At 36.6% G+C, this 16365-nt stretch overlaps 1 protein-coding gene across 3 annotated transcripts; it reads left to right on the top strand.

Annotated features, from left to right (window-relative positions):
- Window positions 1–3775: 3775 nt before the first annotated feature.
- LOC145616532 (uncharacterized) lies at window positions 3776–16066 on the top strand. 3 transcript variants are annotated; one of them, XM_081671273.1, is made up of 9 exons: window positions 3776–4450; window positions 9048–9233; window positions 11471–11563; window positions 12548–12730; window positions 12807–12909; window positions 12997–13182; window positions 13697–14901; window positions 15049–15413; window positions 15717–16066. In XM_081671273.1, the coding sequence occupies exons 1-9, from the start codon at window positions 4223–4225 to the stop codon at window positions 15775–15777; spliced, it is 2610 nt and encodes an 869-aa protein (XP_081527399.1). In that variant the 5' UTR covers window positions 3776–4222; the 3' UTR covers window positions 15778–16066. The 3 variants fall into 3 exon arrangements, with proteins under 3 accessions (XP_081527399.1, XP_081527400.1, XP_081527401.1); XM_081671274.1 differs by having other exon boundaries at window positions 15049–15451; XM_081671275.1 differs by lacking the exon at window positions 11471–11563.
- Window positions 16067–16365: the final 299 nt, after the last annotated feature.

Genomic DNA, 16365 nt, shown 5'->3' with positions numbered 1-16365 from the left:
CGGTTGGTGGACGGAACACCACGAGGATAGTGTCAACGGATGGGATCAAGCATATCAATTGAGAAGGGACATGTGGGATGCATTAGTTAGGTAGTTTGTAATGTACATTCACTAACTTTGAACATTTGTACGAAAATTAGATTTATGAAATTAATTTTATATGTATTTGCTTTTAATCTAACATGATATGCAACAAACATGATATGCAACAAAACATCAAATATAAAATAAAATAAGTGTCCAGTTTATACATTACATTTTTAAAAATAAAATACAAATAAGTTCATAACATAATTAAAACCATCACTAACAAAACATCTAATCAAAATAATCTAAAGTCCCATTTTAGACTTCCAATCAAATACAAGTTGCTCAGTCATTGTTCGAGTCTCACTCGACATTTCAGGATACTCAGCTAGTGCTCTTTGGTGAATCTCCATGGACCGACCCATCCACTGCAAATAAAACAATAACATATTATAACACAAAAATTAATAGAAGTCATTGTTAATATAATATTAAGCATTAATACTTACGTAATCAGTGTTAGTCCGCTCAGGCAGGTTGCTTGTAACTCCTGGACCTGGAGATACCCGCGGGTGAGAAAACCTGTACAGCCACTGCATGTAACCGGGCGCAACCGAAGGAGCTGCAGCACTAAAGCCTGGGTAGGGCACCTAAAACAACACTCTGAGATACCCCAGGGACAAACCTGTTCTACATCACAGCTGTCATCTCAGTCGGGAAGTCTACCCGATACATCTTCAAGTTAGTCGGCCTCTTGGCCTTCTCTGGCCTGATGATCTCGCAGGGAATGCCTTGCACGAAACCAAGCTGGCGGACCACTCTATCAGGCATGTACGGCTCAATGATGTTACGGTACTGGATGCAGCCAATGAATAAAGTGGGGGGCACTCGTAATGCAGGATCAGCTCCGTACGGTAGCCAGTTCACCTCACGGTCGGTAAGCGCATCAATCCTAGTACGAAAAGCTAACAGGCGCTCCAGGTTCTTGCTAGGACATCCCGCTCCTACATCCCAAGCAGACGCACGAGGCATTTGAAGGTCCCGGGTCAAGGTACTCTGCTGTGGCCGAAAGCACGGAAAGTACTCGTAAATCCACGCTTGCAGAAGCGTGAGACAACCAGCAATCGAATCAGCACCTTTCCGTGATGCCGTGCCCAGTTGCCGATACAAGTAGGCCAGTGCAGCTGTTCCCCAAGCATACTCGTTAATAGGGACATCCGTGTGACATAGCTCGTGGAGGAAGGAAGGATGCGTACGGTTACCACTCTTGTCTACAAACAATGTACCTCCAAGCACTAACCACAAGTATGCATCAAGCTGCTCACTAAAATCCCGGTCGACCGCCAATGTCGACTCAAAAATCTTATCAGTCAACACCCCACTACCCTGCCAAATGGTCTTTGTGCCGCAAACCTCAGACAGATCATCTGGAGTCATATCCATGGTGACCGAGCACTCGTCCCGTAACACGTCCGTGCTAGGAGTAGTGGACACCATATTGCCTGCAACCCGTAACCCAAGTATGTTGTACACGTCGTGCAGCAAGATCGTAATCTCCCCAAATGGCATGTGAAAGGTGTTCGTATCTGGCTGCCACCTCTCAACAAAAGCAGAAATCAACGGCCAATCAAGTCTCTTAAACATCAGGCCGGGCAAGTGAGACAACCAACTAGCATCAATCTCCGCAATGGCCTCCACAGATTGACGGCCTCGCCAAGTACACAAGTCAGAACATAACTTTGTCCTACTCAAACAGCGCAAAACACTACGCTCCTGCTCCATCCAGATATACCGTGCCACGTGACCGCCAAAACTAGGGATAACTGACCCATCCTCAGGCCCACCCGGCATCGGTTCCTGCACTAACCATGCCTCTGCAGAGCTGGAAGTAGGCTGACTCGACCCACTACCAACAAATCTCCCAAACTGACCCCTATATACCATATGGAAATCCTGAGGGTCCTGTTCTTCATCCCGGTCACCAGCATGACTACCCGAACATTCGTCTTCCTCGTCAGATATGGGTGCTCCAGTTGCAGAGTACAAGGGCCGACTACTACCAGACTGTTGGTCTCTCGACCAACCACTAGTAGACCCGTATTACTGCTGCTCGGGCTGAACCGGTGAAGATCGAGATGTCTGTCTCCTAACAGACGCATTCAGACGTCGTGATATTGCATGTCGAGCACCAGAACCCTCGATCTACATAAAATTAAAAAATAATCCGATTTTAGTAATAACAATAACCATAATAACCACAATAATAATAACAACAATAATAACAACAACAAAAACAACAACAAATACAAATTAACAACAACAAATATAACCTTAACAACAACAATAACTAACAACAACAACAACAACAAATACAAATTAACAACAACAATAACCATAATAACAATAATAATAACACTAATATCAACAACTATAATACTAATCATAATTAAAAATATTAATAATAGTACTACTAATAACACTAATAATAATATTATTATAACAACAACAACAACAACAAAAAAAAAAAATTAAACAACAACAATAACCATGAAAACCCTAATATCAAATTAGTTTAATAATAATACTAATCATATTTTTAAAAATAATAACACTAATAATAATTATAATAATAGTAATAATGATAATAATAATAATAACAATAATAACAATAATAATAATAATAATAATAATAATATCAACAATAATAATAACAACAATAATAATAATACTAACCATAACACTTCAAAATAACAAAATCCAAAAAAAAAAAAAAAAAAAACAAATTAACAACAACAACAACAACCTTAACATTAATAATAAAAACCTAATATCAACAAAATAATAAAAATTATCATATTTTTTAAAATATAATAAGCACAATAATAACAACAACAATAATAATAATATCAACAATAATCACCATAACACTTCAAAAAAACAAAAAAAAAACCAAAATCCGAAAAAAAAAAAAATTTATCAATTTTATTAACGGGCCAAAAAAAAAAAAAAAAAAAAAAAAAAAATTGGAACTTCCGCCCAAAAATTCCGGAAGTTCCATGGAGGATCCGCCTGGAATTTCCGGATCCTCCATGGAACATCCGGAAATTCTGGGCGGATGTCACACTTCCGCCCAGAATTTCCGGATGTTCCATGGAGGATCCGGAAATTCCAGGCGGATCCTCCATGGAACTTCCGGAATTTTTGGGCGGAAGTTCCTGGATCCGAAAATAAAAAAAAAAACAAATACCTCGTCTCCACCATCGCCGCCGCCGCCCCTGCCACCAGCGCCGCCGAAGGTCCTCCCTCCGAATCTCAGCCTAATCCGCCTCGAATCACCCATTTTCTTTTGTGTTTATGATGATTGTTGTTTTTTTAAAAATTGAAGAACAATTTTGGAATTTTTTTTTTTTTAAAAAAAATTGTTTTAGAGAGTTAGAGCTTAGAGAGTAAGAGAGTTTGAGAGTAAGAAAGTTAGAGAGAGAAGTAAAGAAGTGAGAAATGTTGGTTGGGAAGGAAAAACCGTATTTATATATTAGGGGTAAAATTGGAATTTCAAGAAAAAAGGGGAGCGTTACCCGGTAAAATGGGAGCGACAAATAACAACCCCCAATTGAAAAGGGGTCAAGGTGTGAAAATTAGACAAAGAGGAAAAGAAGAAGGTTAAACACTAAACAGGGACGACAAAGACAAGGACACAGACAACAACGGAGGAAATTAAAGAGGGCAAAAAAATTTATACCCAAAAAAATTAAAAAAAAAATTAAAAAAAATTCGAGGAGAGAGAAAAAGATCGAGAAAGATAGAGAGAGAAGAGGAGAATCGAGACAGATTGATGGGATTTGTATGCTGCTTCTGCTGATGATAAGTTTGAATACAACAACAACAACAAAAAAATTAATTCCCTTTTTTTATTTGGATTCGACATTCGATCTTTTTCATTTTTGTATGATTAATTTTAGGTAAATAATTCGACATTTTGAGCTAGTGCCCAGATTCGATTCCGTTGATAATTCCCTCTTTTGCATCAAACCCTTATCCAAAAATCCGATTTTTAATTGACCCATTTGCAAGAATTTGATTTATATTGTTTTGTGGGTTGATGAATTTTTCTGGGTTTGTGTTGTTTTTGGGGGGTTTGAGGTTGTAGGTTTTTTTTTCCTTAATTTTTTTGGGGAAAATAAGGTTATTCTACTGAATGGGTGATTTTCGGGAACCAAACGGTGTCGTTTTGGAAGAATCTCCGGTACCATCATCTTCTTCTTCTCTTTCTCTCTCCTCTTTTAGCCCGGAAGTGTGGGCCCGGGCCGAGCAGGCGACCCATGAAATAATATTGCAGGTTCAACCCACTGTTGTTTCTGAGGAGAGGAGACGAGATGTTGTTGATTATGTTCAAAGGCTTCTTAAAAATTGTCTTGGTTGTGAGGTTAGATTTTTTCTGCATTTCTTTTCTTTGCTTAATTGATTAATTGATTGATTAATTCCTACTATTTATATTTTGTAAATAGTGTATGTAAATTGATTGTACTTGTGTTTTTGTTAGTTTTGCTGATTGTATATTTTTGTTCAATTTGTGGGATGTTTGTGAATGCTGGAAAAAGGGTTGAGTGATGATTATGAGTAGGGTTTTAGATAAGAAATTAGTCCGTTGTAGTTGATAATAAGTTCGAGGAAGGAATTCGATGATTGGCAGTTGAGGGTGGATTTATTTCGAATATCTATTGTTGTTACAGCAGGTTATCATTGGGTGAGTGATTTGTTGAGATGGGTTATGAATGTAATTATTCGCGAGTGTGTGTTAATCTGCTAAAAGGGTGATACTGGCTGTCCCTCGGGGTTCTTCAGCTTGTTTTGTCAAATTATCCTGCATGATTTTCCATGAGGACCACGACACATGTGTGTATGTGATGGTTGTTGCCTAGACCCTTCATGAGAATATGGTTCTGAAGCTTCTTAAGCATAGATATATGCTTTTAAAGTCTTGCATGGTGATGGTTATGGTTGGATTTGTAATGCGTTTGATGATGAGCAAGGGAATTAATCTGGGACTGATTGAATCAGTGTCCATGACATGCTATCCTGTACTAGATATGTGTGTTCTTGACTGAGTGTTCTAATCGAAGGGAAAAGGATTCATGACCGAGTGTTCTATTGAAGCGAAAAGGATTTTCTTATGTATTTAAGATGAATATTAAAGGTCCTTGGTTGGGAAAATTTACTGTCAGAATGATATTCATCCCTCTCCCAAGATTCTACTTGATTGAGTTTGGATTAATGGCTGAATACAATGTATGGATCTTCTGGTAATGCTCATTTTTGGTGAGTTTGGTTGGATTATCTTTTGTCAAATCCTTTTCCTCCATTGGCTCCCAATGGATATTACTGTAAGTCTCATATGTCCTGATAGAAATCGGTTTTGTGGAGGATTTAGTTAGGTCTGCAAGAAAACCTGAGCCTGTCCTTTGGGACTTATGATTGAGTTTTTTTTAATATAAAATAATTCTAGAATTGTGGCTTTATGTTGAAAGTTCTGCATTGGAACCTACTTAAGAGAAGCTCTATATATTGAACTATTAACTTATTGATACAGTGGTAAGATGATTGCACTCTCAATATTTGCGTATTGCTTAGAAAAAAGATTTTAGTCTTCATGCATTGTATTCTGTTGTTAACTCTTGCATTATTCTAATTGTACCCATTTTCTAACAAAGTAAAACCCTACTTGCAGTCCTATCTACAGAAAAATCTAAGTCATCTTCCCTTGGATTACTTCCTGTAACACATGTTTAATGGTAGTCATTATACTATATTCTAGTTCAATAGGTTTTTTTGATTTACAAAATCGGTTAATTGGTCCTTGTCTAATCACATTGCTTACAAGTCAGAAGCTTAAAAATCATTGACAGATTGCTTCGAAGATAACATAATTAATGGTGAAACGAATAACAGTGAAACATTGGATGATTAAAAGACACTATGCTGGAGGGATGTGGTGGAATTACTTAGGTTAATATTAGGGGTAAAGCAGGAGCTTCGAGTAAATATACCGTCAACTGAAGTAGAAGTCATTCACTTGGTGAAACTCATAGTTATTGGTTGTTGATGCTGATCCATGGATTTTATAGAACACAATGGTGCTGAAAATTCACTGAAAAGTATATGTTTGTAGCCTTTTGACCAATTTTATGTCATCAATACAATAGATAGGTAGAAAGACTCATCTGCCAGTCAAACTCTGACAGGCTGACTCTTCTTAGTTATGGGCTCCCATGATAGTTAGTTCTAAGGAAGGCCTTCAAGTCGAGCTTCTAAATTTCCCCCTTAAAGAAAGTCCAGATCGGTTGGTGTATGCTATATGGATTGTTGTCCGTATAAAATTAAGAAGCGGTGTTAAGCTAGTATATTTTACTGGAAAATGTGCCAATTCTGTGACGTTTCAGTTTTTTTTTTTAGACACTTTCATATACTACTTCCATCCCTCAATGTTCTTGACAATTACTATTCTCGTAAGAACTAAGTCAAGAAGAGGAAAATGAAATAGTGGGCAACATGTGGCAAATGCATGGAATCGGGGCAATTAATGATAAGCAATTGAATAAGTGGGGTGGTTGTGTGGGGTAAGGGAGGGTAGAATAATAGTGTGTGATTGTGTAGGGTAGGGGGGGGGGGGATAAAATAATAAACAATCATTGCCAAAAAAGGAATAAAGTAAAAGTATAAAGAACAAATAAGTGTGGAAAGCGTAAAGAACAGAAAGGGACAGAGGTAGTATAAAACTGCTTATGCTCGAATTCTGGCTGATGGAATCCCTAATTTTTTGCCCGAGTAAAATTGAAGGCTATGTAAATATTTTCTCCCCTTTTAATGTTGAGATCTAATTTTCCTTTTGAAATGCATTAATTCTCTTCCTTCTCATTATTGACCACCAATATCTCATAATTCGCCTTACTCTCTCCTAATCTATATTAATATCAAACTCTCACTCTGTAGACAACCAATCGATCATTGTTGGGCTGTCATCAACATTCAAGTTCTATGTTTAAATTGATGGGAACTAAATTTTGTTTTTCCCCTTTCTGGAAAGGAACCTTTTTGGCTGTTAAATATAAATCCCTTTTCTAAATTTTGGCATCTTTATATTATAAATCATTTATCAATTTATTAGGTTTTTGTTTTTTTTTTTTGCAACTTTAGCAAATGAGAAGGGAGACGTCTACAGCATGGAAGTTTGTGCAACTGCTAATGTTTATTTGTTCTTGACTGATTCTTTTTATTTGATTCGGTCTAAATCGAAGCTCTTGCAGTCCTTAACTCAATCAACTGATTATGGTTTTTTGTAGCCAAGGTAGTGTTAAAATGTGTAAGTGAATTAGCTGGCAGGTTCTAATATTATATTTTGAGAAGTTTGTAAGTCACAATATTCCCTATTAAAAAGTAGTAATGGGAAAATATGACAAATACGAATTATTTCCCTTTGAATAGATGTCAAATTACCAGGTCCTCTAAACAATGATTCTATGTGAAGGCTTTTAGCATTTATGGAAACAGGTTCAATCGTTCAAGTGGCCATGAAGATTTTTTTTTTTTTTGAAGTCAGCATACCACCCATCCTATTGTCTCCATCTACTTTGACATACCGGAGTGTATCTAATGTGTTAGAACTTAGAAGTGTGTCCCAAAGCATGTGCATAATGTTCAATGTTTTTGCAGGAAAACATGTTATAGTAATATTGTTGGAAGGAGTGTCATAAGAAGCACTTGTTCCTTTACAAGCTTAGATGGATATAATTATATCTGAACATGGATAGATCTGCTCCCTCAGTTGCACCATTTGGCTGGATGAGGTTAAGTATTTATCATTGAATATCAAACTATATTCCTCTAAGGTTTATATTTTGAATCTACTTGAGGCCTTACCTACTAGGTGGTTCAGCTACAGAATCATTGTTAGGAAACTTTAGCATTGATGGTTTATGAAGGAAGCACTTGTATTTTTTCTTACTTTGACGAATAGATAGCCTGAAAGAATTATCTCTTGAATCTACTTGAGGCTGTATCAACTAAGTGGTCAGCTACAAAATCATTGCTAGGAGACTTTAGCATTGTTGGTTCATGAAGGAAGCACCGTATTTTTTCTTGCTTTGGTGACATGGCTAGTTTTCACTCTTTTATTTTATAATTCCTTACTCTTTCTCCTTTCGCCTTTGTTTTGGCCTGGGCAGGGGAGCTGGTAATTAAATAAATTCATTTATTTTATTTTATTTATTTTTTTTTAAATTTTTTGTTGCTGTTGTTGTTGTTGTTTCCCTATGTCTAATGAAGAGACTTATTTTTCTTCAATCCTTTTCCATATTGGGGAATTCCTACTGCATTTTGTAGTTACAATGTTTTGGTGATTGTTAATTGCTATGACTTGAACATTAGGCCGATTAGGGAAAAAGGCTTTTTACTGTGTACCTAAGATTGGGAGGGACAGCATAATCAAAGAGGGCGAAGTACAGACTGAAGTGCTAGTTGTATTAAAGTCATTGTGAAATTAAGATTTAGAAATCAAAATACTATGTGTAGGAGGACACCGTTTTTGTGTCATTAACACAATTAATTTGTATGTATTAATTGGGAAATCAAGAAGCTAATTGCTTCCAGTACAATTAGTTATTACTCTTGCTCTTGATGTGCAAAGATGCAGATACTGATATCACATACAGATAACTATGCTTTAACATTGACTTGCGTATTGATCATACTTTTTTTTACTGTCATGCAAAAGGATGATATAAGTTGGAGCTATTGTAGAGGCTCGACTTAACTCTTACCTTAGTTGGAGCTATTCAAGAAGCTTTATGTTTATTGCACATAGGAGAGACATACTATGCATGCCTTAATTTATTTATTTATAATTTAATTTTAATTTTTTTTTCATTAATTGGGCATCATGTGTAATATTTCTATATCAGCAGCATGGTCTCACATACGTGATATCTAGCTGTCTAAAGCTAACTTCTACCTTTTGATGTTGTCAGATTTTCCCTTTCGGATCAGTACCATTGAAGACATATCTTCCTGATGGGGACATTGATCTTACTGCATTTTGTGGTTTTAATTTTGAGGAAGCGTTTGCAAATGATGTGTACACTGTTCTAGTAGAAGAAGATCGTAACCCTGCCTCTGAATTTGTTGTAAAGGATGTGCAGTATATTCGTGCAGAGGTCTATCTTCTAACTTAAAATTTATATTTACGCTTTTTTTGGTCCATAAGATTGATCTTTTTAATGCTGGTTTAGGAATAGATACAATGATTGTACAATACAGTGAGTAAATCTATACTGGTTGGTCTTTTTTCCCCATATTGGAATCAATTATACTGTTCATTCATACTCTTTACATTTCATATCTATTCCCTTGCTGGTTACTTTCAATCACTTTGTTGTATGCATATTGTGTTCCATTAAGATTCTGGTGTTTTTTTTAGTAAAACCTTTTATATTCTGATGGTTTTCATGCTTTGTCTTTTGTCTGTATTTTTATGCCCAATCCATTGTTTTTAACCAAGTGTTTGTTCTTAATCAAGCGTGAATGATTAGTTACCAATCAAACTTGGTGTAGATGGTGGTAAATTCACCTTGTGACTTTGGGGTCACAAGTTTGAGCCTCACCTTTTACTTGTGCTTAGAAGTGTAGATTCCCTCACCTTCCCTCCATACTTTCAAGCGTTGACTCGTGTAGCTAGGTTCTTTAACCCTTGAGAGGCACCGGTTCACTATAAAGCGTGAAGCATGGTTTGTTCATAGAAAAGAGAAATGAGGTGGAAAGACTACTTGGTCCTCGTTTGTTTTCACTATGGATATGCAATTCTGTCTCTCTATCAAACACATGCACACACACACACACACACACACACACTCGCGCGCGCGGGCGCTTCACATGCACAATATATATCATGTCATTTCTGATTATTGTAACAATACATTATAATAAATAGTAATTAAGTGTTATCTTTACTTAGCTGCTATATTTTCTTTCTTTGTAGTTGGATCATGGTAAATGAATTGTAATTTATGGAACAAACATGTTTAGATAAAATGATGTTATCTGATTGAACATTGAGGTTTTTAATTCTAAATCATTTCATAGATGAAGGTTAAGAAAGACAAGTTTATCTATTTTTGAGAGAATTAATAGGTGTGGTTGTTCTGAAGGATCTTTAAAAAGGAAGTTTGCAGCCGACAAGTGAACACTTTTATGTCAAACACAAAGCCTTAGTCTCAAAATAATTTGGGGTCGGCTAACATGTATCGTTTGAAGTAACTGTCCGAAAAGGAACAAGAGCATAACAAGATAATCGATTGAATAAAAGTTTTTTGAAAACAGGTGTTTAAAGTGAGAAATAGAAAGAGTATACAAATTAAATTTAAGAGAGTTTTAAAGGAGTGGTAAGGGGATAAAAAGGAGAGGGAAACATGTGAGTAAAAACATAAAGGTTTGAGAAACGTAAGCAAAGGAAATATGTAAATTTCGCAAAACATGAGTTGAGTAAATAATAGAAGCACTAAAATAAAGTAGACCAAAGTATATGTGTATATATATTAAATTATTACTCATCCTGGATGTGAATTTTCTTCCTCCAATACGCCCTCTTAAACACCATATTTTCCTCAATCCTTGAAGCACTCATATTACTTTCATTCGCCCTCTTCTAAGTTTCTTAGGTCTTCCCCTACCCCTCGTGATCCCAACACTTTGCCACTCTTCAAGCCTCCGTACCAGAGCTTCACTTGGTCTGCTTTTTACAAGTCAACACGTTATATACAGAGTTAAAATTGGATTGCTGTTTTTGGTTAGGCATGGTCAATTAATTCCCCAGTGTGATGTGTCTCTTTTCTGAAGATGGATATCCAAGGACTTTTCATAGTTTTGTTGTCTATAGACTCTTGAGTCCAGACACTCCATGTTTTAGCATGACTAAAAGGATCGAGAGCTTACATATCCTTATTTTCCCTCTTCGCTTTTGTGCTGTGCATTGAGTTCTTTCCGTATTTATTACCTTATATATGCATCATTGTTGTCGTGAAGTTTTTATAATGTGACTATAGTATAATTAGAAAGTGATTTCATAATGTGATGTTGTGGTAAAGTTTTGGATTTTGAATAGTTTGTGATGCTGTTAGTTTAACTTCCTTTTGAAAGAATAGTAGTTTAGGCAGTTTCGAAGGCAATACTGTAAAAAGTTGGGAAAAAAATTTGTTGTTTATTTTATTTTTTATTTTTTGAAATATGGATGTTATCCAGCTTTATTTGAGCAACATGTGACACATTTTGGAAATTCTTTCATCTTCAATCTCAAATTTTAGTTCCTGCTGTCCTAGAACATCTAATACCCTTTGCTTACCCCTTTTTTTTACCAAAAAAATATGTGATTTGTTTATGGTTTGGAATTTCAATGCAGGTTAAGCTTGTAAAATGCCTGGTACAGAATATTGTTGTAGACATATCGTTTAATCAAATAGGAGGGTTGTGCGCACTATGTTTTCTTGAGGAGGTCCGTTCTTCTTAACCTTTGAGATTTCTAATGTCTAATGAGTCTGGAATGCAAATTTCTGTGTAAAGAGTATATTTGTTGTTAAAAGAGTATTCAATCTTTCAAGTCATCCTATTATATCCAATTGAAGTGCACAGTTCATTTTTTGGGGTTCCTTGGACTTGGATGCTTACGAAACATGGAAATTCCCATGAATATCATGTTTCCAGTTTCCCAAACTTGGAACTCAAGGAAACTGTGGGGGTAGACATTTACTTTGAATGAGTAGAATCGTTCAAGGATATTCAGTCACCCAAAATGATAATTTAATTCTGAAGTCTTTTTAAATAAGATTAGCTTGCATGCCCTTTGGCTTACAATATTTGTGGAAATAGTACAAAACCATTTTGGATTTTTAATCAAAATTTTTTGATTCAATGCTTAATTTTTGCATTTCCACGTTTGTAATTGTACGGAAATCTCGTTTCCATGTTTCTACGTTATTATTTTCATTAACCTGGCTCTGAAGTACATACCACTGGGCTGCCTAGCTCATTCTTGGGTGAAGAGCATAAGGTTGCATACGTCTTAGTATCCTACTATCTTAAAAAGTCGCTTTGATTGCAGCCTCAATGTGGTGATGGTTGGTGATACAAAATTTATTGGTATCATTAGATGTATTTTGGTTCCCATTTTCTGCCAAGAAACTATAACAAATGATCATCATTTTGTTGGTCAAATCTTGAAAGACTACTTTAAACATCTAGAATCCTCCATTTATGTTTCAAGGTGTGTTTTCTGCTTTTTATACTGGAGTTGCTATTATTTTTGCATACTTCTCAGAGGACATGTCAATTAGTTAATATTTAACTCAAATGTAAGGTGCTCACTTACTTGTAGGATTGTTCAACCTTTTTGTGTCATGATTTTTATTTCCATAAGTGGTTTTCTTGATTCGTTGTGACATAGTTCATTTCATATAAATTTATATTGATACCATTGCAGGTGGATCGATTGATTGGCAAAGATCATCTATTTAAGCGCAGTATCATTTTGATAAAGGCCTGGTGTTATTATGAGAGCCGTATACTGGGTGCACATCATGGTTTGATATCTACATATGCCTTGGAGACGCTGGTTTTGTACATCTTTCATCTCTTCCATTCATCTTTGAACGGTCCTTTGGCAGTAAGTCAATCATGGATTAAAAGTTGTTTCAGGGCATTGCCTTGTGGTGCACACTAATTTAATTTGACTATTTTAGGTTCTACATAAATTCCTAGACTACTTCAGCAAATTTGACTGGGAAAACTTTTGTGTGAGCTTAAATGGTCCAGTACACGTATCCTCGTTGCCGGAAATAGTGGGTAAGATGCTACAAATGGGTATTCTGCTAACCATTAATGTCTTGGGTCATTAGAATTCTCATTCTTGTAGTATATTGGACTTTGCAGCTGAGAGTCCTAAAAGCAGCGGGGATGATTTATTGCTGAGTGATGATTTTTTGAAGGAGTGTGTTAAGAAATTCTCTGTCCCCTCCAGAGGCAATGAGACTAATTACAGGACATTTATGCAGAAGCATCTTAATATAGTTGACCCACTTAAAGAAAATAACAACCTTGGCCGCAGTGTCAGTAAAGGTATAGGACTATTTTTATTAGTTCATTATTTTATTTCATTCTGCTGAATAATATGAAAATCAATCCATTCTCTTCAGAACCTCAACTAGAATTCATATGCTTCTGCTGATAAATTTTGCATGTAGAAATTCATGGCATCTAAAAATCAGCATTTTTCATCAAGTTTTAGAATCAAAGGATTTAAATCTTCTTTTGTTTTTTCCTCTTCTGTTTTGACTGAATTGCCTGTATTGTTTGTTTGACAAGCTCTGGAACATTAGTAGGGTTAAACTGTTGGATTACTGGCTACTGCATATTAATATGAGAAGATTATCTGTAAAACTATAGGACTTTTGAGACACTTTTGGTGCATGCATGGAAGTGAAAGTGATGACTTCATATTGAGGGGCTGCCTTGACAATTCAGCATATCTGGAGCTGTTGGGATACGGATTCTGAAATTGCTCTATATTGGTGTCTCTGAATTTCCTATTAAGATTTTCTATAATTTGACATTGCCTGCTCAATTTGTGCAGGGAACTTCTTTCGCATAAGGAGTGCTTTCACATATGGAGCTCGTAAACTTGGTCAAATTCTGTTGCAGCCTCAGGAAAGCATAGCTGAAGAAGTCCGTAAGTTTTTTACTAACACACTGGATAGACATGGAAAAGGACAGAGACCTGATGTTCAGGATCTTGTGTTAACACCTGGATGCAATGGGTTTGCCCCTGAGGTTTTCATATCTGTAGCTGAGTCCAGGTTAGATGATACTTGTGCTATTGAAGAAGTATCTGTCGATTCCAATGACCAGTCGACTGGATATTGTATAGGATCTGGGGATGCACAACATGGTGTAGTGAGTAACTTTAGAAGGCCTGGAACCTATATGGAGAGAATTGAAATTGAACATCGTAGAGGTGTAAATGGAGCAGATCCTTGTAGAACTATGCCAACATCTCAGTTATCTGAGAATGAACTTTCTGCTTCTGCAAGCCGTCATTCTGGTGATGCTACTGATCTTGCAACCTATGGGATTCAGGATCTTAGAATAGCTGATCATAGTCATAAACCTTCCCCGTATACAGAAGAGGATAAAAAATCACCTTTACCTAACGTAGATCATGCATCTAAATCTAATCTAATTCCTTCACAGCCCTTTGAGAATGGACTGATGGAAAATGGATATTTAGATGATGAGCGACCCACAGATTCTTCTATTTCAACTCTCAGTAAAAAATTTACTGGACGGCCACACACATGCCATGATGGTAGAAACTTAACATCTGGGGAGCAGGAAAATATTCATTTATGCAATAACCTGGAGTCAGACTCTAGTTATTCATCTATGAACGTGAATGCTCACTGCTTGGGAGATTCACATGTTTATCGGAATAAACTTTTCTCTAAGACTGCTGGAAGCCATGAAACAACTATACTCCACCCTGATCTGTCAGGGGATGTTGAAGTTCATCTTGAAAACCTGGGATATGGACGGTGGTGGTACGATCATGGGTTGCAAATGACCATGCAGCCCATTCATCTGACCCTGCCTCCTGTGTTCCAACCCAAAATTCCGTGGGATGCAATTCGGCATTCGGTACATTTCAGGCGGGATGTTGTCCCACAAATGAATGCCTCAAGACCTGCCTACTTTCCCATAAATTCTCAAGTAGTACATGGTACTTATAATGTGGATGACATGCCAAAAGCTCGAGGGACTGGAACATATTTTCCCATAACGGTATACACAGTTTGGCTGCTGGATTATTATACTTCATATTTGTTAGTCTATTTGCTACACGGGAACATAGTTCCACCGATATCAATGGCATTGTGTACTCTTTTTTTTTTTTCTGTTGAAACTGATTCTTGCATCATCTTTTTGCAGAACCATCACTCATACAGAGAAAAGCCCTTTGTGAAGGGAAGGTCTCAGGGACAATTGAAGTCTCCTAGGACCAATGGCCGTGGTCCAGCATCTCTAGATAGAAGCTCACAGGTACAATCTCCCGGTCGTCCTGGTGTTGGGAGGCCGAAGTCTTCGGATTACTTTGAAAGTTCACCTAGGGGTAAGGTCTACAAAGAAGTCAATGGATTTGTTCATACTTCCGAGAAGGCTGTTGAATCTCTTGCTCCTGGGCACCCGCCATTGGAAGCTGCCTTCCAAGATGCAGAGAGTTGTGAGCCGCTCGATTCAGTCCCCTCTCCTGGAAGCCAAAATGGAGAGAGTGTGTTTATTGTGAATGGTGACAGGTACTTGAATCTCTTCCAACAAAATCAACAAACTTAGGGTGTGTTCCTTATCAATTCCCCTATTTCTATTGTTAAAACTATTTTTTTTTTTCCTCTCTTTTGGAAAAGAAAAAGGTTGATTTTAGATTTTGTTATCACTCCTCAGTTTGCCAAATTAACATTATAATGTGATTAATTTCCAGGATGTTACACAGCTAGTATCATACAGCTTTTGAAATACTTAAAATCAGCAGTATTATCAAACTAGTTTGGCAAGAAAGCTCGCTGTTAATAATATTATTTTTCCTGTGTTGGAATCTGTAGGCTCACTCTGCAGTCTTACCACCTTAAAGACGATGAGGACTTCCCCCCTTTGTCTGTTTGACAGCAGCGTAGCTGAAAGCTTGAAACCACATAGCAGAAACTAGAGGTTTTTCAGCCAGGGGTTTAATTAGAGGCATTTTTGTACATTTTACGAAATTGTGTTGCATTATGTTGAGTTTTTATAGCTCACAGTTAAGGAGCTATATTACAGTTAGGAACCTAGTTGATGATTCTAACACCGTTTTTGGTAATCCTTGTTGCATTTGTAGATAAATTTTGAAATGCAAATCTTGTAGATGTTTAGTGTATAACTTCATATACGAGTATCGAAGGAGTGTATTCTTTCTGAAGCTGGAAAACTGCTTACAAATCCTTTGATCAATTTGCTGATAATAGTGAGTTTGGGTGCCACTTCCCTGGCTTTTACCAAAGTTCTCTTACAATTTAGATTTGAGACACTTCTATTCCAAATAAATCCCTTAATTGCATTATTGTTTTCGATCAAAGTTTGTTGAGATGTCTGAAAGAGCATTTTCAGTAGATTTGTGATACTTTTACTCAGATTCATGACTGAATTATAATGCTTGTGTCGCGAAACCATTGGTCGAACACTATATTAAATGTTAATCATTAATCCTTTTGTATTACA

This window comes from Chenopodium album, chromosome 26 (genome assembly GCF_948465745.1).
Source record: "Chenopodium album chromosome 26, dcCheAlbu1.1, whole genome shotgun sequence".
Lineage (NCBI taxonomy): Eukaryota > Viridiplantae > Streptophyta > Magnoliopsida > Caryophyllales > Amaranthaceae > Chenopodium > Chenopodium album.
Note: the sequence above shows the minus strand (reverse complement) of the source record. Positions and strands in the feature narration are given on the sequence as shown.

What these genes read in the sequence shown, in the direction of transcription:
- LOC145616532 (XM_081671273.1), top strand. Translation starts at nt 4,223, where the DNA reads ATGGGTGATTTTCGGGAACCAAACGGTGTCGTTTTGGAAGAATCTCCG. An exon ending in CTTTGAACGGTCCTTTGGCA is followed by an intron (nt 12,731 to 12,806) that starts GTAAGTCAATCA and finishes TGACTATTTTAG; the next exon opens with GTTCTACATAAATTCCTAGA. An exon ending in TTTATTGTGAATGGTGACAG is followed by an intron (nt 15,414 to 15,716) that starts GTACTTGAATCT and finishes TGGAATCTGTAG; the next exon opens with GCTCACTCTGCAGTCTTACC.